The sequence below is a fragment of the Petaurus breviceps genome, unplaced genomic scaffold (genome assembly GCF_028583685.1).
Source record: "Petaurus breviceps papuanus isolate PSGF00001 unplaced genomic scaffold, PetGlider_PUasm1.0 99, whole genome shotgun sequence".
NCBI lineage: Eukaryota > Metazoa > Chordata > Mammalia > Diprotodontia > Petauridae > Petaurus > Petaurus breviceps.
In genome coordinates, this window is record NW_027187465.1 from 23101675 (window position 1) to 23125030 (window position 23356).

Consider the following 23356-nt stretch of genomic DNA (forward strand, 5'->3'; position numbering starts at 1 on the left):
TTTGGAAAAGAAATCGTTAAACGCAGAGATGTGGAGAAACCTGGGGAGAAAATGGCTCCCACCAAGCAGTTATAGTACTGGGCCAAGATTAAAACTTAAGGGCTTGATTTCTAAATCCTCACAAGAGGCCTCAGACCCCAAGCTCTAACCTAATGGAGAGAGACTTTCTACAACATGCTTGGGTCTCTACTTGAATGCTCCCAGTGAAAAGGAGCTCATTACTGATGAAGCATTCTGGGGATGAATAATTCAAGTGATTTAGAAGGCTAAACTTATGCCTCGTAACTTTTAGTTGCTGCTCTCTCCCACTCTGATCTCTCCCCTCTCTAATCCATCCTCCACAATGCTGCCAGCAATTCTTCCTCAGGTACAGGTTTAATCAAGCCACTCCCCCAGCTCAAAAGCCTTCAGTAGCTCTAAGATCCCTACAGTAAAAAACTGAACTACTGACTAGTCCTAGTCTGGTTCTGATCCACTTTTCCATCCTTCTCTTCCCACGTTCTACATTTCATTCCAACTAGGTTTCTAGTTGTTTCACGCAGACTCAACGTAGAGGCCTTCTCTCAAAAGTGGCACATCTTCTCTTCATCCATGAGTTGTAGTGAAAAGAGGCCTGGATTTCGAGGTAGGACCCAAGTTCAAATTCCAGCTCTGGCACATACTCTCTGTGGGAGGCCTCAGTCTGCTCATCTGTGAGAGGAAGGTGCCAGGCTTGGCAGTTCCTTCCAGCTCTGGGATCCTGGATCTCAGTCTTTCAGACTCCCCATCCTCCTTAAAGGCTCCATTGTTCTCCCACCTCTGCAGTTTGTGTGGCCTCCTCTGATCTCCCCAATTTTGTGTGTCCTTTCCCTTCTCAAATATTCCTCTTCCTTACCCCCTTCACTTCTGACCTTGCATTATGCCCAAGCTCATGCTACAGGCCCCTTCAGAGTGTAAACTCCCTGAGTCAGTCATTCAGTCATTTATTAAGTGCCTACTACATGCCAGACTTTCTGTTAAGGGCTGGAGATTTTTAAAAATGACAAGGGACAGCTCCTGCTCTCAAGATCACAACCTAAGGTGGAGAGACAACATTCAAACAACTATGGACAAAAAGGACATATCTGGGGTAAGTCTGAACTAATCTCAGAGGAAAGGCACAAAGATTAAAGCTTCCTGGAAAAGGTGAAGTGTTAACTGAGACTTAAAGAAAGTTAGGGAAGTCAGGAGGTGGAGATGAGGAGGGAGAGCATTCTAGGCATGGGGGACAGTCAGAGGAAATGCTCATAATCAAGAGATGGAGTGCGAGGTAGAGCAAAGAGGCTAGGATCACTGGATCTCAGAGCATGTGGTGGGAAGTAAGGTATAAGAAGACTGAAAAGGTAGGAAGGAGTCTGGTTATAGAGGGCTTTAAAAGCTAAACAGGGATTCTATATTTGATACTAGAGGTAACACATTACCCCTGCAGTTTATTGGATGGAGAATATATGACATGGTTAAACCTGTACTTCTGGAAGAACAATCTGAGAGCTACATGAGGACAGTCTGGAGTGGGAGCAGACTTGAGGCAGGCAGAGCCACCAGCAGGCTATTACAATGGTTTAGGTGTTGAGGTCATGAGGGCCTAGCCTAGAGTGGTAGCAGTGTTAGTGGAGATGAGGGACCACATATAAGAGATGCTATAAAGGTAGAGATGCCAGGATTCGACGAGTAATTAGATATGGGTGTAACAGACAGTAAGAAGTTGAGAAAGACACCTAGGTTGTGAGCTTGGGTGACTAGGACGATGGTAGCGCTTTTGACAATAATAGGGAAGTTAGGACGAGGAGATTTTGGGGGAAAAGATCATGGATTCAGTTTTGGACATGTTAAGTTTAAGCTGCCTGTGGGACATCCAGTTTGAGGTGTCTAATAGGCAGTTGGAGATGTGAGAAATCATTCAGCAGAGAGGTTAGGGATGGACAAATAAATCTGAGAATCACCTACAGAGAGATAATAGTTGATTCCATGGGAACTGATAAGATCACCAAGTAAAAGAGTATAAAAGGCAAATGGGGGGATGGGAAGAGCCTTGGGGAGCATTCATGGTTAATGGGTATGAAAAGCTAGCAAAAGAGACTGAGGAGGAGTGGTTAGACAGGCAGAAGGAGAACCAAGAGAGAGTTAGTGCCACATAAACTTGAGAGGAGGGAGCATCAAAGAGAAGAGGGGGATAGTGCAAAAGATTGCAGAGGGGTCAAGAAGAAATAAGGACTGAGAAAAGACCATTGGATTTGGCAGATCAGGGGTAACCCTGGAGAAAGCAGTTTCATTTGAATGATGAGGTCAGGAGGCACATTTTAGAGAACTGAGAGAATAAGGGGAAAGGAAATGGAGGTACCCACTGTGGAAAACCTTCTCAAGGAGTTTAGCCACAAAAGGGGGAAGAGATATATGATGATAAGTAGGATGATGAGTAGGAACAGTTCATTTTTGTATATAATGGAAACTTAATATTGACTTGGTCCTAATTCTGCGCTCTGGGCAACAAAGAACAAATCTACTCAAAGCTACTCCCTCTTTCACATGAGAGCCTTGGGGGAAAAAAGTGATCCTGTCTTCCCTTCGTCTCCATGATAAATCTCAATTCTTTTACCCACCATTTTTCTCCACCAAATTCACTTTATCTCAAAGGAGTTTCCAGAACCCTCATCATTCTGACACTTTCCTTTGGAACAAGTCTTATCTGTCAGCAATCTTCTAAAAACATGGTACATGTACTGAATATATTACTACAGATATAGTCTGACTATAATATGGACACTGAATTTCTAATGAACACAGCCTAGGAATATGCTAGCTTTTATAGAAGCTACATCATACTGCTGGCTTATAATAAATTTGTGGTAACTAAAACCCACACGAATTGCCATGCCAGACATTCTCTGTCCCAGGAGTGGGGAACCTGCAGCCTTGAGGCCACATGTGACCCTCTAGGTCCTTGGGAGCGGCTTTTTAACTGAGTCCAAGTTTTACAGAATAAATCCTTTTATTAAGGGGGTTTGTTCTGTGAAGTTTGGATTCAGTCAAAGGATGCACTTGAAGGCCCAGAGAGCCACATAGAGTCTCAAGGCCACAGGCTCCCCACCCCTGCATGAGTGTCCTATACTTGTACGGCTGGATTTTCAAACAGAAGCAGTGTAGTGTACTGAAAGCAGCACTAGACTTGGAATCAGGAGAGACCTGGGTTTGATGACTTACTGGGCAATCACAGGCAAATCACTTAATTTCTCTTTGCTTCCATTAGTTCATCTATAAAATGGGGACAATACAATCTATAGGACCAATGGTGTAGGGCTATTATGAGAATCAAATGAGATGATACGTGTAAAGTGCTCTGCAACCATTAAAAGCGATATCAGTGTCAGCTAGTTTTTAGCCTAAATTTAGTTTCTTCTATGGTATTTATCACTCCCAGCTTTCTTTTACCTGAAAACTTGGTAAGCATGACTTCATTCTCTTAGAATTCACCCCCCATTTATTAAACCTATGTTTTCACCCATATCGTTGATAAAAATACTGACTAGGGCCAGGGCCAGAGGAGGAACACTGGGTGACACTTCTCTAGAGAACTTTCTCAGATGACTCCAACCCATTAATCAATCTTCCTTGAGTTATACAATCAGCCACAAATAACTCTACCTGTACTGATCATGAAAATTGAAATTAACTGTAGAGAAGGCATTTTATTCATTTATTTAAAAATCTTGTTCTGCTCTGCTTAATGTGTTTTTTAGAGCTATGTCTCACTATAGCTGAGATTTTAAAAATAATTTTAAATTCGCTATAAAAAAAGCAAGTGCATATATTATGCTTCCTAAGGCACCATTCAATTCAAATTCAGGCAAAATTAGCCATAACTGCCAATAGCAAAAAAATTTAAATGTAAAAGCTGAAAATATGAGTTTAAGAAGGAGAAATTCTTTCACATCGAAGGTATTTATGGTAACACCACTATTGTCAGATATTTTCTTTCTTTTTTCCCTTCTATTTCTCTTGTGGAATAAAGAAAGAGGAGGCATTCCAGATGCTTGTTGAGAAGTGACCAGGTTTTAGTGGAGAAACTACTGGATTTGGAGTAGAGAAGCCACATGGTTGTGTGGCCTTCAGTAGGCCACTTTATAATTGTTTCCTCATCCATACAAAGGGGGTAATATTACCTTTACTCCACATCTCTTGGGGTTTTGATGAGGAAAGCACTTTAGAAACCTTAAAGCATCAAATAAATGGGATTCCTGTTATTCACTTTGAGTCAGGGAGACAAAACAAAGGGTGAAAGGAAACTGATGGCAGATGAGAAAAGCTATTTTCGAACATTTTTGAAAATGCTATAAAACCACAGACACAAACTCATCCTTGGAAGAAACGGACTCTAAGAAACTGAGGACAACTTGAAAAGATATCTCTTCAATGAGTATATACAGTAAATCAGGGCTAGATTAGGCAATAATGGATGGCAATTAATATCAGTGAGAAAGTCACTAGATTTTTAAAAATTTAGTTCTGATATTATATAATATTTTAAAATCAAATGCTCAAGAATACCGATTAAAGCTATTATCTTTATTTGTTTTCCGAATCAACTATGGAGAGGCATAAGTAGGCTCATCTGATGATGATATTTTTGGCCATGGCAACCCAACAAAAACAAAGCAAACTTAGAAAATGGTTCTTTTGCTTCTGCGGTGATGGCGGCAGAGGGGCCACAACAGAGCAGAAAGCGCTAAGAAGCACACAGTTTCTAGATCATCAATAAACTTTAATTTGATGATTTAATTTAACTCAAAATGTGAGCTTCTTGTCCACTCTTCTGTATTCTTCTGTCATGCCTGGAAAGCTCATCACCAGGAACGCCATCATCCTACAAGACTGCAGGAACTTTGGTCCTCACACCCCCTCAATAACCTCTGCCCCTGGGACCCCCTCACTGGAGGGCAGGAGTGAACACGAGCTTCTCCCCAAACCTCCATTTAAAAAGGATACCAGGCCAGCCGTCTCTTCATTACAATACTTTTCCCCCATTATTATTTTTTCATTATATCCTAATGATTCCCTGTCAGATACCAGTGACCAGACCAGAACTACAAATAATGTCAGATACCAGACACCTCTGCACCAGGGCACATTAATAAAGGTTTACTGACTGACTGATTAATGACCAATAAGTGAACATTAACTGTTAGAAGAGATGACCAATATTAATCTTGATATACACGCTATGTTCAGTGATTTTTCAATCATGTCTGACTCTTCATGACCTCATCTGAGGTTTTCTTGGCAAAGTCACTGGAGTGCTTTTGCCATTTCTTCTCCAGCTCATTTTACAGATGAGAAAATGGTGGCAAACAGGGTGAAGTAATTTGCCCAGGGGTACACATCTAGTAAGTGTCTGAGGCCAGATTTGAACTCGGGAAGATGAGTCTTCCTGACTCCGGGCCCAGTGCTCTGTGCACTGCACCACCTAGCTGTCCATATGCATGCTATGTATGAAATGAAAAGAAAGAAGGTAGTTGCAGTTGAATGGAGGGATGGTTCATAGAGCAAAAAAAAAAAAAGAGTTGGTAGAGTATGTTTTATTGTACTCCCAAAGGCAAGAAATATTTCGTGGAATATCTGATCATCATATATTATGGTACTAATAATATATATTGCAAACAGATTACCATGAAAATAATTGTAGTTGATGCACCAACATTAGTTGCTGAAGATAAAGTAGTCAAGAAATTCTATGAGAAAACTGACAAGTTCCTCCAATTAAATCAACATAAAGATGAGGATGGGGAGGGAATATATGGGAATGCACAGTTCAGGAAGAAGGAATGAGAGAGATGAAAGACTTGTCGATTATACAAAAGCCTCATGCCTCTATATCATGAATACTTCTATTACGAAAAGAATTGGTGGTATGGTACGTGACAAACACCAAATAACACAATAGAGAATAAAACAGATTATATAATAAAGAGAAAGACTTGCTAATGATGTAGGAACTGTTCTTGAGTCGGCTGTTAGTGTTCAGTTAAGACTATCAACTCATCAAAGATCAGAATTAGTTTAAAAAAAAGAATGCGAAAAAGATAATGGTATACAACTGAAAAACAACTTCTTCCTGAACTAATTCAACCTAGTTGAAACTCAGAAATGAGTTATGAACAACAAAAATGACATCAACATCAAGTAATTTTATAGTCATTTAACCAATGTAAATTAACCTCCACAATGAGACCAACAAAGCCACAACGTGGCTTAGTCAGCAAACATCAGACTTACTTGTCAAATAGAGAGAGATGATGCCACAGGCAACACTGGGATAGAAGATAAGCTCATTTGTGAGATCTTAAGAAGGATGAGGGATGATTATGAGCGGTCTCATTAAGCAGAGAGAATGGAGGGCAAAACAGGTTTAAAGAAAATTTGGCAAGACATCCAACTAAGCAAAGTCATTGCAAATGCATTAAGGGATTAAAAATGGAAGAACTACAAATAAGAAAAACAGAAGAGATTTAGGATAATCACTTTAACAAAATTTTTTTCCATTAAGGACAACAGAATAATACTTGGAGACCCGAAGACGGCACCTCAGATGTGCTTATAGAAAAGGAAGAAATGTCACTGAAGAAAACAAAAGACAGGAAAGGCACTAAGATTGAAATAATAGAGAGAAGATCTATGATGGAAGTGAGACAGTTTTGAAGGCATAGAAGGATAGACATTCCAGGTACCCAAAGGGAGGGAAAAGATATAAAAAGTGTGGGGGAAAAACTCAGACCTTACTAATGCTGAAGAAACCCAACAGTTAGAACAACAACTACTGACCCACGTGCTGACTTTTTCATCTATACAAAATCTTAATGAGCATCATCTATATGTGTGAATCAAGGACACTCTTGATGAGGGTATAGCAAACTGTTTCATATACATATATCAAAATCATTCAGATTCCTTGGAAGAAATAACCCTGCTCAATGACCTTTTAATAATAAACACCAGCTGAGGAATAAAATAGGGAGACATGTTTGTTAAAGTTATTCGTCGTTGTAATGGTCAGTCAATAAACAATTAATAAACTGCCTACTAAGTGCTATGAGCTGGGGTGGAGGAGATCCATCAGCGTCCCTGTGGATAGTAACATCATCCAGAGGCTCCTGCTTGGAGATGACATTGAGCTAACTTGTGTCAAGCCCCAGAACACTGCAGGGGCTCCTGGAAGAGATCTGTAATCACCCAAAGGAGTTTGGTGCATCCAGTCATCCATCTAGGAAACATCAAGCAGATGAAGAATATCTACTGCTCAGATCTCAACATGCATTTGGATGGATACCCTATGGAGCTTATCCAGAAGTATGTATATGGGGGGCAGGTAGTACAGATGAACAAGGAGTTGGGTACAGAATTAGACAGGAGAGCAGATGGGATTGGGAAATTGCAAAGTTCCTTTAATGACCCAAATTTCCTATGGAAAGGTAGTTTCACACAGAAGGCAATGGAAAGGTGCATTCAGCAAGCTGAAATACACAGTCAAAGAAACTCTGAAGAAGAACAGGAATAAAGTATGTAATCAAGGGTTTATATGCTAGGAAGGGAAAATGGTTTGGTTAATTGCAATGGTGAGATAACAAGGTGGGATGGCAAGGGTTCTACCTGTGCCCTCACAATGTCATGAAGAAGTGGGACCCTCGGTCATGACTTTACATCATGGGAGGGAACTCCCATACTGATGATATCCAAGATCCACTTAAGTATTTGAGTAAGAATTATAACTTTTATTTCAAAATAACATCACTGAAAAGAAAAAGATCTTTCTCTATGCTAACTGGTTCCACGGGAGGTCTAGGTCTAGCTGTTAATCTAGTACATAAGCAAAATACTCCCACTGAATTGGTGGCAATGTATAGTAAATGTAGGTAAAGTACTTAGGAGGAATTATACAGCTGCTCCAAATAGAAAGAGATAGTAAATGTCATAGCAATATGAGGGGCCAAGGTAATTTATCTCCTAGCTACTGCTATATTTTCTATCTACTGTACAGTCTCTTTTATTCCTCTGGTTTCTAATCTCCACAAAGACATAGCTCAAATATCCATTCCCTGTATTTCTTTTTTTTTTTTGTTTTGTTTTGTTTTTTGCTTTTTGGAGGGGGGAAGACAGGGCAGTTAGGGTTAAGTGACTTGCCCAAGGTCAAACAGCTAGTAAGTGTTAAGGATTTGAAGGCTGGATTTGAACTCAGGTCCTCCCGACTCCTGGGGCTCTATTCAGTGCACCACCTAGCTGCCCCCCATTCCCTATACTTCTTACTCACACATATTCCCAGAATCACAGGAACTCAGAATTTCATAAATGGAGGGACCTCAGAGGTCACTGAGTCCAACCTTTTCTTTCTGTGAAGATCCCTGCTGCCCACCTAACAAGAAGTCACCCTTCCTTTGGGCCGGGGCGGGGGTGGGGGAGGAGGAGGAAGAGGAGCTACTCCTAGTTATGTCCTCTGGGGTCAAGCAGAATAGGGTTAATCCTTCCTGCAACATGACTATCCTTCCAATATTGAAGCCAGCTATCATGTCTCCCCTAAGTCTGGTTATGGTCACTAATGATTCTCTTTTTGCCAAATTCAAAATGCCCTGGTTCTTAGTCTTTTAAGACTAGACCTCTCTTTCATTCCCTGTACCTTATTTTCCATCCAATTTGTGATACTATTCACATCATCCACACACGCTGCCTGTGGGCTCTTTCATGGTAGCCTGATGTTACACTTTCTTAAGAAAAGGCAGGGTCTTCTGTGGTAAAAACTTAGCTGTCAGAACTGACCCCCGTGGGACATCAATCACATGCCAACACTCACTAAGCCAACTATAAGAACTTGAAGAAGAGCCGAACAGAACATACTTCCCAGTTGTAGCTGAAACTATGAGAAGATCAGAAACTTTCCTGAAAATCATATATTACATAATACATATTTTGCTTCCCACATATTTTCCTCATGACCTATCACCTTATCAAAGTAGGAAGTAAAATTGGCATATCCTAATTTGCTCTTCACAAAATCACACTGACTGCTCCCTAGTACTTTCTGTTCTCTTAGTTAACTGTCAAATGATTATTGGATGGTTTGTTCTAATAACTGTCTAGGTATTCTATCAAAATCAACTCTACCTATCATAATAATCAGAGGCATCTTTTTTTTTTAATTTTTGAAATAAATGAGCATTACATTTCGCCCTTTTCCAGTCTTAAGGGACTTCTGTTTACCATGCATTTTCAAAAATAACATAGAATATCTTGGCTTAAAGCTCCTTTTCTAGTACAAAGAAAAGCCTTATAGCATCAGCAGATGGTCTACTTTTACTGAAGTATAACCACTGTGTCAAACATGTCCTCATACATGCACAGGGCCTTTGAAAGGCTCCACTGCTGTGCAGCACTTTTCTGTATGTGGGAAAAGAGCAAACTGTTAGTAGATGGCAGGATCTCTATTAGGCAATTAATCATTCCCACCCGCCCCCCCCCCAACAATAGGGTTGTCGTAGAACACAGACTGTCATCTTCCAAACATCATTAAAAATATTCTCTTAGCATCAGGAAAGATGGGCATTGATGCTAAAGGTCAAAGGGAAATATTTTAAGCAAGTATTGTTTTCTTAGGCCCACTGGATACTACTCCTTCAATACCTCAGAAGGCGAGCTGAAGGATCACAGTTAGTAGCACTAAAGAGAAAAATGGTATTGCACTAAGAATTGATTTGATCTTGAAGTAGTGATGGTATGTTGCCAACTTCGATATCTTCAAAGCAAAAACATGAGGTTTCTTGGTTTAAAATCTTTCTCTTCACCCCTTCATCCTCATCAATTTCGATATCCATCATTCTAATTCTTTTAACATTCCTGCCTCATATTCATCTCTGATTCCAATGACCTCTCTCCATTCCACTTCCAACATCTACCGACATACTTGAACCTCATCACTCACTCCATCCCCTCAAAATCTCAAAGTCCTCCTGACTCTAATCTGCGACACTTTTGATCTTTGGATTCTTCACTCCTACTCAGTGTGTCCTTCATGACCTGCAGCTGGCAGCTCCTCCCTTTCTCCAACCCTCCATCGCCTTACTGACCTGCTGTGCCCCATGACCAGTTACTTTAATGTGTTTCCTACTGCTCTAAAATACCTTGCCAAAATAGCTTCCCTTGTGGCTTTGATAATTCCCAGACCTGGGTAATCCCACCACCTACATTTTCAGCTCCAACTTACAGAATGCTACTCATGGCCGAAAAGTAAAATGAAATAAAATGAAATGAAGTGAAATAAAATAACAAAGCCAGGGTGACTTAGTCCATTATAAACTGATGCTAAGTTCAGTGAGGAGCCTCACTATTTGGCAATTTATTTCTTGATGACTCCCTACAGTGACTATACAAACTGATTCCATTATCAGTTTCCTAACTCAATCTCAGTAAATGGGTTCACATCCTAATTTATGGAGAAGAGAAAGGGCATCCATAAAACACTCCCTTATCTTTCCTTCCTTCAATCTCAAAATCTAAGGCTATCCAAAAGAGTACTTTATTCAAAATGAGTGCTCAATAAACATTTGTTGAATTTAATTACGTGACTTTTTGAATTAACTTTTGTTAAAGAGACAGTTAGGTGGCATATTGGATAGCGTACTGGACTGAGAGTCCGAAAGAGCTGAGTTTCGATCCAGCCTCACACATTACCAGCTGGGCAATTGACCCTGGGCATGTCATGTAACCTCTGGCAGTTCAGTTTCCTCATTTGTAGAATGGGGATAATAACAGTACCTGCCTCCCAGGGCTGTTATAAGGTTCAATAATTGCAAAGTGCCTAGCACAGTGCCCAACACACAGTGAGTGCTATATAAATGTTAGCTATTACTAAGACGGCAGACTCAATAAACTACTGATCCAATTATGAACTGGTCCAACTGTCTGAAAAATAATTGAGAATTATTTGAGAAAAGTTACTCTTTGACCCATCAATCCCCCTAATGGGCCCATACACCCAAGGAGGTCAAAGCTGTAAGAAAAGCTCCATATATACCAAAGTATCACAGTAGTACTTTTTTGTCACAAAGGAGTGGGGAAAAGGTAAGTGCCCATCAACCAGCTTATGACTGAACAGATTGTGTCATCTAAATTTAATGTAATATTACTGTAGCATAAGAAACAATGAATTTCTGAATGTTACTTTATAGCCAGGAAATCTCAGTAATAGCATGAATCCACTTTCATTTTAGTTTTAAAGGTACATAAATGACATTTTACTATTTTATTCAGTTTCATTATTTTAATAAATTGGCTTTTTAGGTTAATTCAAACTTAGAAAGGCAAGTGCATTAGTAGCTCTAACCAGGGCCCTGTATTTACCTCATCTCCTTTCAGAACTTCAGTCCCATCAAACTCACGGGTCTGAGTTGCCTTCATCGATACTTCCCGCTCCAGGTTGGACAGCTTCTCCTTGGCTTCCTGGAGTTCCTCAGCTTTGGCTTCTTTTTTACGAGAAATTATTGATGCCTGTGTATTCATTGCATATTAATGTCATAAATCCAACAAAACACGGTCTTATTACTCACTAATAAAATTAGTCAGATAATGAAATCAATTCAATCATCCGTGTAAAAATAAGTCACTTTATGGATAATCTGATAAATGAACAATACAGAGGTTACTCTTGATTACCCCATATGCTGTTAGTTCTTTAAATCAGAGTACACAAAGAAACTAAATGCTGACCTAAATAACATACAATTAATTAAGAAGGTAAGCACATTGAAATATGTTGCCAAGTATCTATTTTATTTAAATTCTAACAGTCCAAATATAGGTTTCAAAACCTATACCACTGATTTACTGTATTTAGACAACGCATTTACTAGGCTGATTTCTGTTTGTACCCATAACTGCCAACTTTTGTATCAGCTAGAAACTATCGTGAGACTTCCCGAAATGAGACACCGATCCTAGGTCAAAATATCTGGCAAACTGTCTATATATGGAATAGTGCACATAGTTCTTTGAAAATATTCAATAGCAGCCAGGATTCTTATACAAGCTTTTTGGAAAATGCTGCAAGGTCCCTAGAGGGATTTCTTTGGTAGCTTAGACATGGCAAATAAAACAAAAAATTCAAAGCTATAAAATGTTCTCCACCCAGTGGAGGCACTTAAGCTCTTTCTAGTTAGCTACAATGCTGCACACTTGCCAAAAGTACTTGATTACATCAAGGATTCATGATTTTGTCTCTGAGTCTTTTCTCTACTGACCCAGACCACAATTCAGATACAACTTAGTATCCAGGAGTGTGAGTTACTATGGCTGATTCACCATTTTTTAAACCAGTGATAAGCCTTTCCCAATCAGCCAAGGGGTCCTCCAGAAGACAACCCAAGACATGCCAGGCTTTGTGCTCTACCAGCATGGTCTTCGGGAATCAATGCCACATGAGGCATCAGTAGGACTTCAGTGGAGGACAATCTAATACTTGTTGCTAAAATAATGAGTTTTGGCATTTATTTATGCATACTAACCTAAAAAAGTTTTAGCTGGAAAAGTTATAATGGTTTTTAATTCATTGCATTTTGGAAAAATTTAAGACCCGAAGGAATCTTCAAGAAAAACATAATAAAACTTCATGATCACAGAGAGAAGCAGAAAAACGACTTTACAGAAGGCAGACTCCACGGAAACTGTCATTATCAGGAAACACACTCCGTTTCATACTTAAGCACACACCTTTTGTTGCTTTTCTACAAATTCTTATCTGTAGATTAGTACTGAAAAAGAACATTTGTTCTTTACTTCCTTCTCACTTGAAACCCATAGATACCACATTCCAGAGTTTTTTTAAAGGCAGCTCTGTGATAGGACTACTAAGAACAGCTGGAACCCTCACCTGTTGCCGGTACAATGAAAGTTTGCCTTCAATTGGCTCATTTCTCATCATTTTCTTTTCAATGAGCTGATTGATCTGAGTATTCACTTCATTTATCTGAAACAAATCCAAGGTTAAAAAAAAGGGAAAGAGAGATGAAGGATTTCCCATGTCTCCCTGGGCTGGGAATCCATTTGACTACACAGTTCATGACTACACAAACCAAATATGATCAGACCAAACTATTCTTTGACTCTATAGCTCTTAGCAGTATTCACATACACAAGAAGCAATACTGTTAATGATTTAATAGGAAGAACCCCTTCCTAAATGGAAAAAGTGGCATGCTATATATAGAAAATACCTTTTCATGTACCCCTGGGTATTTAGTGAAAGAGTGGTTTAATTCCAACATAATTTTAATTACTTATTGTGTTGTTCTATACTGTATCACAATGAATTTGCAATCCAGTGCATTTCCATGAAATTTATTAACTATTATATTTCATAAAAAGATGATTTTATAGATCTTTAGTGAAAAAATTGGTGCATACATATATTTTATACAAACACATGAATTTAAAAAAAATTTTAAACTGCCCAAACTTTGAAAACTATATCTGATTAAGTCCAGAGCCCAGATATTAAAAGTTTTTACAAGTAATAAATAACATATGAAAATGCCATGGCTTTCAGTTAATCTAACCTCTACCGAATAAATAAATGTTATTCTAATTTGTTTTAGATATTTCATCAATTAAGGTCAGTTAAAAGGATGAACAGGACAGAAATATACATTATTTTTAGTGGCTCATAAATATGCCTGGTTTTTTAATGATTGTTTCTTTCTTTTTATAAGGTATTTAGTCATGAAGTATTGCAATAGCAAACTGTAAGTTTAAATTGTCTTTCAATACAACTGATTTGCTTAGAAAATGTTGCCTGATTAATGTTTATTACTTAAAAACCTCAAATTCTAATATGATCAAAGATGTCATTGAGAATTACAGTTTTAAACTTTAATAATGCAGTATTTGGCATAAAAAACTAATCAGATACATTAGCTTTGAAGGGAAAGTTAGCTATAATATTGCTATTTGAAACAAAAATGTAAATAAAAGATGATTGAATATGCCAATTATGTTTGCACTACATATATATGTGTATATTAAAATACAAAATCTTAAGACAATACACATGCACAAATTAAGATCTCTTCTCAAGTAAAGATAAATTACTTCCTCATTTTCACAATCTTCTTCATAACACAAAAGCACAAATTAAGTAACTCCACATTTCACAACTACTTATAAAGGAAGTTGTCATTCATGCTAAAATTTATAGATCCAAGATTCAAGAGTTAAGACTGGGATATTTTATAAAACAAACTCCTAAAATAAATGGGGACAGGATATGATTTTGGAGGGCATGTGATGGGATAGGGAGTAAAAGTAAATGATTTATTTTGTAATACCTTGGCTTCAAGTTCAAGGAGATCAGAATGTCCCATAGCTGGCTCTGAAACTACTTTCTGTAAGAAATGCATTTCTTTTTTCTTATTATCCAATTCTTTGGGAAATTTCTCAGATACCATATATGAATTAAACTTTATCTCCTCTTCAAGCCTCTTCATTAAACCTTAAAAATATTAAAGTAAATTAATGGGTAATTCAGCTGAAAATGCAGAGGGCACAAGGATGTCCTCCAGTTCCTCCATCTCAGACAGGAAGTCCTAGAGAACCCTGATTATGTCTAAATCATTCAGTACAGTGAGTGTATAACCAAGTATAATACAAAGTTAGTTACAGAGGAGCTTTTGATGATGATTATGATGATAATAATTACAAATGAACAAGAAAGTTTTCTGGAAGAAACTACAAACTTAAAATAATATACTCGCTATCTGGTTCATTCTTTTTGGCTTCACTGTTTAAAAAAAAATTCTAAGTCAGAAAAGGAGAAAACTGTTTCTCTGCTGGTTCCAGGGTATATACAAATAAACAAATGGAATTTTTGGATACTAGTGTGACTTCTGGTCAAAGAATACTTCTATTCCTGTTTCACATGTTTATTCAAGTTTTAGGCACTCTTTTTAGAGTTATAAAGTCAGTCCCACAAAGAAAAGTCAGAGTCTTAGTTTATATTCTAAATGATGCAAAAAGATAACAAGTAAGCTACATTTTTATTCATTCATACATTCACCAAGCATTTATTAAAGACCTGTTATTATATACTATAAAGTGTGCTAGGTACCAAGGATCAAAAAGAAATCTAAAATGGTTCTTTTTTTTTTTTTGCTTTCTTGGAGGGCAGTTGGGGTTAAGTGACTTGCCCAAGGTCACACGGCCAGTAAGTGTTAAGTGTCTGAGGCTGGATTTGAACTCGGGTCTTCCTGACTCTAGGGACAGTGCTCTATTCACTGCGCTACCTAGCCACCCCTAAAATGGTTCTTGCCCTCAAGAACTTACAATCTAGTGGTGGGAAACAATATGGATATATAGAAGAAAATGCAACATAATTCTTATAGTCAGGGATGGGATAAGGGAAGGGAGATTCAGGATAGGTATTGTGTAAGAGATGATGTGTGAACTGGGCCTGGATGGAAGTCAGAGGGGAACAGAGGGTAATTGTAGGCCTGGGGGACAGCCTGGGAAAAGGCACAGATTTGAAGAGGGCTTAAATAGGAAACAACAAGAAAGTTCATGAAGGACACAACTTCTGTATAAGCCTGGAAAGGTAGGTTGGATCCAGACTGCAAAGGGCTTTAAATATCAAAGAAAAGAGTTTGTATTTTTTCTAGGGGGAACTAGGATCCACTGGGGCTTCTTCTCAAACAGCGAGTGAAATGGCAGAGCTTGTGCCTAACTACTAAATCATCACTATTTCAAAAATGGTAGTAACAGTGTCTGATGGAATTTCTCAATGTCAAACCAGTAATATGACATTGTAAAACATACAAGTTAAAACCTGAAACTAGTCACATTCACAATTCATTGTAAACTTTTAATGTATGAGTATATTTTATCTTCTGAAATCTTAGTCATAATTGGGCTGCTACTTAAATTCTATAAAGTGAGACTGAATGAGATAATATAGGTAAAATGCTCTGTAAATCTTAAAATTCTATGTAAATGTCAGGTGTATTAGTACTGATGTATTATTATAGTTTAAATTTTTTACTGTGGTACAATGTCTATGTCCATATACACACAAACATATATTTTTTTAATTAGTTGCATTTTAAACTCTTAGGCTGAAGAGCTAAGAAGGAAGCTTATTTTTTTGTACAAAATATATTTCTGTATTAGCTATGCTGCAAAAATAAATAAAAATCAAAAAACAAAAGTGAAAAAAGTGTGCTTCAAACAGAGTTCATCAGTTCCCTCTTTGGAGCTGGAGAGCAATTTTCATCAAGAGTCCTTTGGAGCTGTCTTCCATAATTGATCAGAGAAGCTAAGTCTTTCACAGCTGATCACCATTACAATATTGTTGTTACTGGGTACAATGTTCTCCTGGTCCTGCTCACTTCACTTTGCATCGGTTTATATAATAAATCTTCCCAGGTTCTTTTCTGAAACCATCCTGCTCATCATTTATTACCAAATAACAGTATTCCATCACAATCAGATATCACAACTTGTTCAGCTATTCCCCAATTTATGGGCATCCCCTCAGTTTCTGATCTTTTGCTACCACAGAAAGAGCTACTACAAATATTTTTGTAAATATAGGTCCTTTTCCTTTGATCTCTTTGGAATACAGATCTAGCAGTGGTATCGCTAGGCCAAAGGGTTTTACAGTTTTACAGCCCTTTGAGCACACGTGTTGGAAGCTTATTTCAAATCTTTCCATTACACAGTTACAAATTCTGATCTGGCTTTTAAAAAATACTGACTTTCCAGTTTTAGGTAATCTACATACGTAAATTACACAATAAAATTGGCTCAATGCCTTGAAATTATTTTTAGTTGTTTTCTGAACCACATAAAGATATTAACAGAAAACCTCATGTTTTCCATTAAGGTTTTCAGATTTTTTTTTTTTGGTTGGGGGAAGAACTGAGGGAGAACTGAAGATAGTCACAAAATAACTAAGCAGCATTTTAATAAAATCTTTTTGATCTAGGCTATTTCATTACTAGGTTTTCCTTCTTTTAAAAGTTAACACACATATACTACATATGGAAGAAGGTTGTGTGGAAGGAGAATTATGAAGATGATTGAAAGGCTTTGGAATTATGAAGAAGTTTGAATTTGGGAAGAGGAAATTTGAGAGGACTTGAGAAGTTGAAAGAGGAGGACAACTGAGAAAAGTCTTCATCAGAAACATTGAGGAAGAAAAGGAATATAAGGACTCAGGAAGAGGCAGCTCTTAAGTAAAATAAAGAGTAAAAAATTAGTGAAAAAGACAAGTTAATGAGAGGACAGAAAGTTGGGTGTAGCTAACTAGGTGCTACAAAGTGAGAGGGGTGAAAACTGAATCAAAGACCCTCCACACAAACAGTCTGCCATGTGAGTTCACCAAGGAAACCAGTAGAACAACTCAAGCTAAGATCTCACTTCCAGCAAGGTCTGGTGCTGGAGAGAATGGCAGGAGGGACAAAGACTAAGCAGGAGAATTGGCATGATGGAATGGCATTTTCTTCTGTTACCCCAAAGGCAAGAGACTGGTACATAATGAAATGGTTTTCTCTTCTTCCCAGGCAGAAGAGCTGGTATAATGGAACGGCATTCCTTCTCTTTCCAAGAGAAGCAGGGATGAGGGAGTGGCATTTTCTCCCCTTTGAAAGCAGGAGACTGGTGTGTAATGGAATGGCAACTATCCATAGACCTAATAGCAATAACAGAGAACTTACCCAAAAATAATTGCTGCCCTCAAGAAGCTTACATTTGAATGTAGGAGATAACAGATCTATTTAAGAGATAGAGCAGATACAAAGTAACCTTAGAGGGTTAGGCACTAGTACTTGGGGAGCTTGGGAAAGGCCTACTATAGAAGGTAACATTTGACTTGCATCTTGAAGGAATCCAGGAATTCTAAGAATTAGAGGGGAAAAGAGTAAGCATTCCAGGCATAGGGGACAGGCAATAACCACAGAATGCACTCAGTAATATATAAGAAGCTGGAAAGGTAGGGTGCAGCCAAGTTGTAGTGAGCTTCAAAGGGCAAGAAAACAAGTTAAGTCAACAAGAGCTTATTAAATGCCTACTATGTGCTAAGAACTGTGTTAAGTCAACCAGAGGAATTAATATTTGATCGTATAGGTAATAGGGAGCCAGTGGGGACTGGGAGCTTTGGGGTGATATGGTTGGACCTATGCTTTAGGCAAGCAAAAGTCAGACTGACAGGCTGAATAATACAATGAAATATCTGAGATATTAAAAAAACAAAAGCAGTGTGCTATTCTAAAAAGATTTATGGAAAGACACTGGTAAGAACTACACAAGATGAGATCATATGGAAGGACTCAAATCTGTAACAGAGTAGGAAGTACACATGTCAGTCAAATCCCAGACTTATCAAACTGTTGTATCTTTGCGTATCTGAGAGGTGGGGAACTTGTGGCCTCGAGGCCACATGTGGCCCTCTAGTTCCTCAAGCATGGCCCTTTGACTGAATCCAAACTTCACAGAAAAATAATGATTTCACCATGTGATTAGCCCATCTTTGCTTGTCACACAATTTGTTCACATCTTATGCCCCTGTTCTCCGGAGTTTCTCACTCCTTACTGGCTGTAGTCTGCTCTTATTCAACTCCCGCTCCTTCATTACTTTCTGTGGGATACTTATTTTTAATTCTTTAAAAACTGTTGTATACCAAGCCTCATTGTCATGCAGCAACACTGGTGGAATGCTGTTATTAAAAAAAAAAGTGGACCTTGACTTTCATGGGAAGCTTGAAGAGCTTTCCAATTTCCTGAAAGTAACCCAGCTTTCTCTCTTCCTGTGCAACTCTGGGCTCAACTCACTGTCTGTACTATGTCTCAGACACACGTATTGATGGACAAGTACTGTAAGTTGTCCATTCAAATTCACATTAATAATCTGGGCAAAACTCACTCTTTATCCTCTTGGTTTTTCCTGTATGGTTCTTCAGGCCAAACTCTTTTGAGTTATTACAGGGTCTCTTCCAGGAAGTTTTGCAAGTTCTGGGGCTTGATGTCATCTGCAATCACGAGCATCTGGAGGACATCACCATCCATATGGAATCCCTCTTCCAAACTAGAATCTATGTGCTGGATCTACTTCATTACAGTGAACAACTTCAGTGAGCACAAATCTTTATTTTTTACTTTGCATGTTTATTATCAGAGGGCTACTGAACAGAGTTATTTCTATTTTCATTATCTTTCAAAGAATCTTGAATGATTATTTTGTCTTGGAGATACTTTGTTGAAAAACAGCTTACAGGGCAGCATTTCGTTCTACCAAATTATACTTTTCATTATCAATGGATAATAAGCTTAGTGGGATCTTATATTCGTAGTTAACTGGAAAATGGTAAAAATGTGATCAATCACTTACAAAAACCTGCTTGTTCCCTCTTTATATCCTTATCAAAGAGGCCTTTGATCTGTGTATTACTCTCATAAAGCTTTTTGTTTAGATGAGAGTACAAGCACGTGGGTCAAACGTTATTGATAATCTCAGTACTCTTTTTTTTTTTCAGAATTAGATCAGATTTTCCCCCAAAACTTTTGATATCTTCCCTTCCCTTCAGTTGCCACATATATTGATCTTTTAATTCTGTCACAATTATGTTACTTTCACATAGATCTCTTCTAAATAGTTGATTAAATATGACTGCTTTTCTTGCCTTTGTTCTCTTTAGTATAATTTCTATCTTACTGTAGAAACATACTTAGTAAGTAATGTTAGTGTCCAACCACCATCCTTGATGGAGATTTTCTTTTTTTTTTTTTTTTAAAAAATTTTAGTTTTTTTTACAAAATTTTTTTTTTTGTTTGTTTGTTTACAAATCTTTTTCCACTTTTCTTCTGCTTGTTTTCCTCCTTCCACACCATTGGGATGACTTTGCTTACAGTGGAAGTCTTGACAAGCTTTACCTTTCACTGCTTCTCTCTACTTTGGGACAATACTTCTCATAAACTGCCCACCATCCTTCTTTGCTTGATTTCACAAATAAGTTTATATTTTATTATGTGTTTACATTAACAGTAGCCTTGTCTCTGGCAAAAGTCATCTCCTTCTGGTGAGTCAGTCAGATATTCACAAAGCCATTTTCTAGGCTCCTTTGGTCTCCCTGATATGGCAAACAGCTTCTACTAGTTAAACATCTGTATAAAATTATCTAACTAGTGTCAATGTCATTTCTGTTGTCTACTTCTCATTTATTATATTTAATTACTCGTTCAAATACTTGAGAATTGTTCCAATTTTATGCCATACTTTGCCATGATTTTTTTTTCTTGTTTTTTAATAATTCTGAACTTAGTTCTAAGTTGACAATCTGACTTGAGAGATGGCTGATTCAGAGATAACTACCATTATCACTAACAAGCTTTTTTCTATCTATAACTACATGTTCTATGTCATACTTAATAGTATTATTTGTGGCTTATGATGTCCTGCACCTACCAACTCTTTTCTGAAAATATGATATTAACATTTGAGCCTTCAAGCATAATCTCCAAGTCTCTGGCCTTTTTCACTTGTTCTTCCTGAACCATACTTTCTTTTCCACACATTCCTCACCATCCATATCTTTTCCTAACTTTGCAATAAAGTCACCAAATATGAGAACACATGCTGATTTAATTTGGAAGAGCTTATCAAGTTCTGTGTAGAATTTCTCTATCTTTTCTTCAGTCTCAACAATCAATGTTGGTACATAAGCTATAATTATTTTGATAGTATTCTATTTGCAGTATGTATCATTAATACTGAAATATCTGATGACTAGAATGTTTCTTGTTGACTTTGGGTGTATAATAAAGTCCCCTTGCCAACTCTCCTCTGTGCCTCTCCAAGAAGTTTCTGCAAGCTAGTCTTCCATTTAGTTGCAACTTCCTTCATTTTGGTTTTGCTTATAACAAAAGTATCAAGATTAATGATTTAGTTCTTCCAGCAATGTCTCCTTCTTGATCACTGGACAAGGATCTCAGTCCATATGGTCTAAAACTGTGGTTCTTCGCACCTTCTGCTCCTTTCAAGCCACTCTGCCATTGGTATACAGAAGTGGAAGAGGCCATTTTGTTTCTTTTTTTTTCTGGGTTAATGTGGCCGCCACCCCCATTCCCCCCAAAAAGCATCACCGAGTGACCTCAGAATTAAGCCTAACTATATTGGTGATGAGCTTCTCTATACATAGCTAGTTATATTACTTAAATCAAAAAAATTTTTTTTTGCTTTTGGAGGGCAATTGGGTTTAAGTAAATTGCCCAAGGTCACATGGCTAGGTTTTTGTTTGTTTGTTTGTTTGTGTGTGTTGTGTCTGAGGCTGGATCCGAACTCAGGTCCTCCTGACTCCAGGGCCAGCACTCTACTCACATCACCACCTAGCTGCCCCTTAGATCAAAATTTTATTACCATCAGAAGTCAGTGGAAAAAATAGTACCTGTATCTGTCCGTTATACTGAAGACTAAAAGATTAAGTATTTCTCTCTTCCTTTCGACTTACACATTTTATATTTCTGCAATAAGGAAAATTCAAAGCAAAATAAAGAAAATTCTTCAGAAAGGGAATCTGAAAGGTATATGTCATAAGTTCCCAAACCATGCTTCCATAGTCTATCTGCAAATATATTCTTTTTTTTTTTTGAGGGCAATTGGGGTTAAGTGACTTGCCCAAGGTCACATGGCTAGTTTTTGTGTTAAGTGTCTGAGGCCAGATTTGAACTCAGGTCCTCCTGACTCCAGGGCCAGTGCTCTATTCACTGCACCATCTAGCTGCCCTGGTATATGTGTTTTTGTAGTGGAATAGTATTAGCTATGACAGGGTTAAAATAAAGATCACCAACTTCTGAATTATGGCAGAAAATATTTGCTGGGTCAACTAGGTGGCGCAGTGAATAGGGCAGTGGCCCTGGAGTCAGGAGGACCTGAGTTCAAATCTGGCCTCAGACACTTAACACAAAAACGCTGTGTGACCTTGGGCAAGTCACTTAACCCCAATTGCCCTCCAAAAAGCAAGCAAACAAACAAAAACAAAACAAAACAAAAAAAGAACACATATACCAAGAAATATTTCAATAAATGAAATGAAAAATCACAGATATTGCAGAATCACAGGATAGGATAGTGCAAACATACTATACTGAACTGAACTTTTTCTATACTATCCCAAATCTTTAGGTCCTTCACCCCATTTTTTGTTATTTCTAAAAGGTCACTAGTAACTACTGGTTTCGAAATTTTCTTAGCAATGGTCAGGCATGTGAAAGCAAATTATATATTGATTCAATAAAAAAAAAGTGTCCTGACTGGATTTGTTTGGAAGACAGTTCCCTATAGTCATAGCCTAGAGATAAAATAATCTCTATCAGATCTAAATAGGATATGCCAGACAGACCAGTAAAATGTTATCATTTAAGCATTTAGGAAAAAAGTTAATTTTAGAGAGATTTTTTTCTGTATAAAGTTAAAGATCTTGCTAAAGATTACAGAGAGTAATGAGAGAGAATAAGGAGACACCAGCAACTCAATACAAAGTAGTTTTCAGATACTGCCTTCAGATGATATAGTAGATAAAACACCAGGCCTAGAGTCAGGATGACCTGAATTCAAATTTGACCTCGGATATTCACTAGATGTGTGACCCTGGGCAAGTCATGACCCCCATTTGCCTCAGTTTCCTCATCTGTAAAATGGGAATGATAATAACAGAACCTACCTCCCAGGGTTATTGTGAGGATCAAATAAAATAAAGTACTTAGCACAGTGCCCAGAACAAAGGAAGTGCTATATAAATTTTAGCTATTATCATCATCATCCTCACCATCCTGCCTACATTGACAGTGCTTATGAATTTACTGTGGCCAAAGTCAAGACAGGGACCATATATATGCATCTTCTGACTCTCCCAAATACAGAGTTTCAGGAGGAGTGAATGTGAGCATTACCTTAAGGTGCAAGTACAGCAGAGTAGAAGCCAGCAGTCATTGAAGTGCTATCTTTCCTATTCGAAGGTGACACTACTGTCACCGTCCCAGCAGTCATGTGTTTTCTGACAGCCTTCTTCCTAATGGTTTGTCCTGCTCCACACTAATTTTCTGTTTCCCCCCTGAATCAACATCATCCTGCAAGATGCCAGGAGACGTCATCTATGATAGGACAGAAGTTTTTCTCTGTGCAGAAGTCAGAAGCCGATTGGAGCAAGTACCTTAGTCTCATTAAAACTATGGGTGCAGCTCACTGAGTTACGGACAATATTCAGTTCTAATGGCCCCACATCAAAAACACTGATCAACTTGTGAACTTGCTGAAGCCTTTAAG

General features: G+C 38.0%; 1 protein-coding gene across 3 annotated transcripts in view; it reads right to left on the reverse strand.

Annotated features, from left to right (window-relative positions):
• IFT81 (intraflagellar transport 81) overlaps nt 1-23356 on the reverse strand; it is a 67850-nt gene that overhangs the window by 31471 nt on the left and 13023 nt on the right. For all 3 annotated transcript variants that reach the window (XM_069081698.1, XM_069081696.1, XM_069081697.1), the window contains 3 exons: nt 14376-14539; nt 12923-13018; nt 11398-11544 (listed from right to left, as the gene is read on the reverse strand). In XM_069081698.1, coding sequence (XP_068937799.1) covers nt 11398-11544; nt 12923-13018; nt 14376-14539 — 407 coding nt within the window. The remainder of the gene's footprint in view (nt 1-11397; nt 11545-12922; nt 13019-14375; nt 14540-23356) is intronic.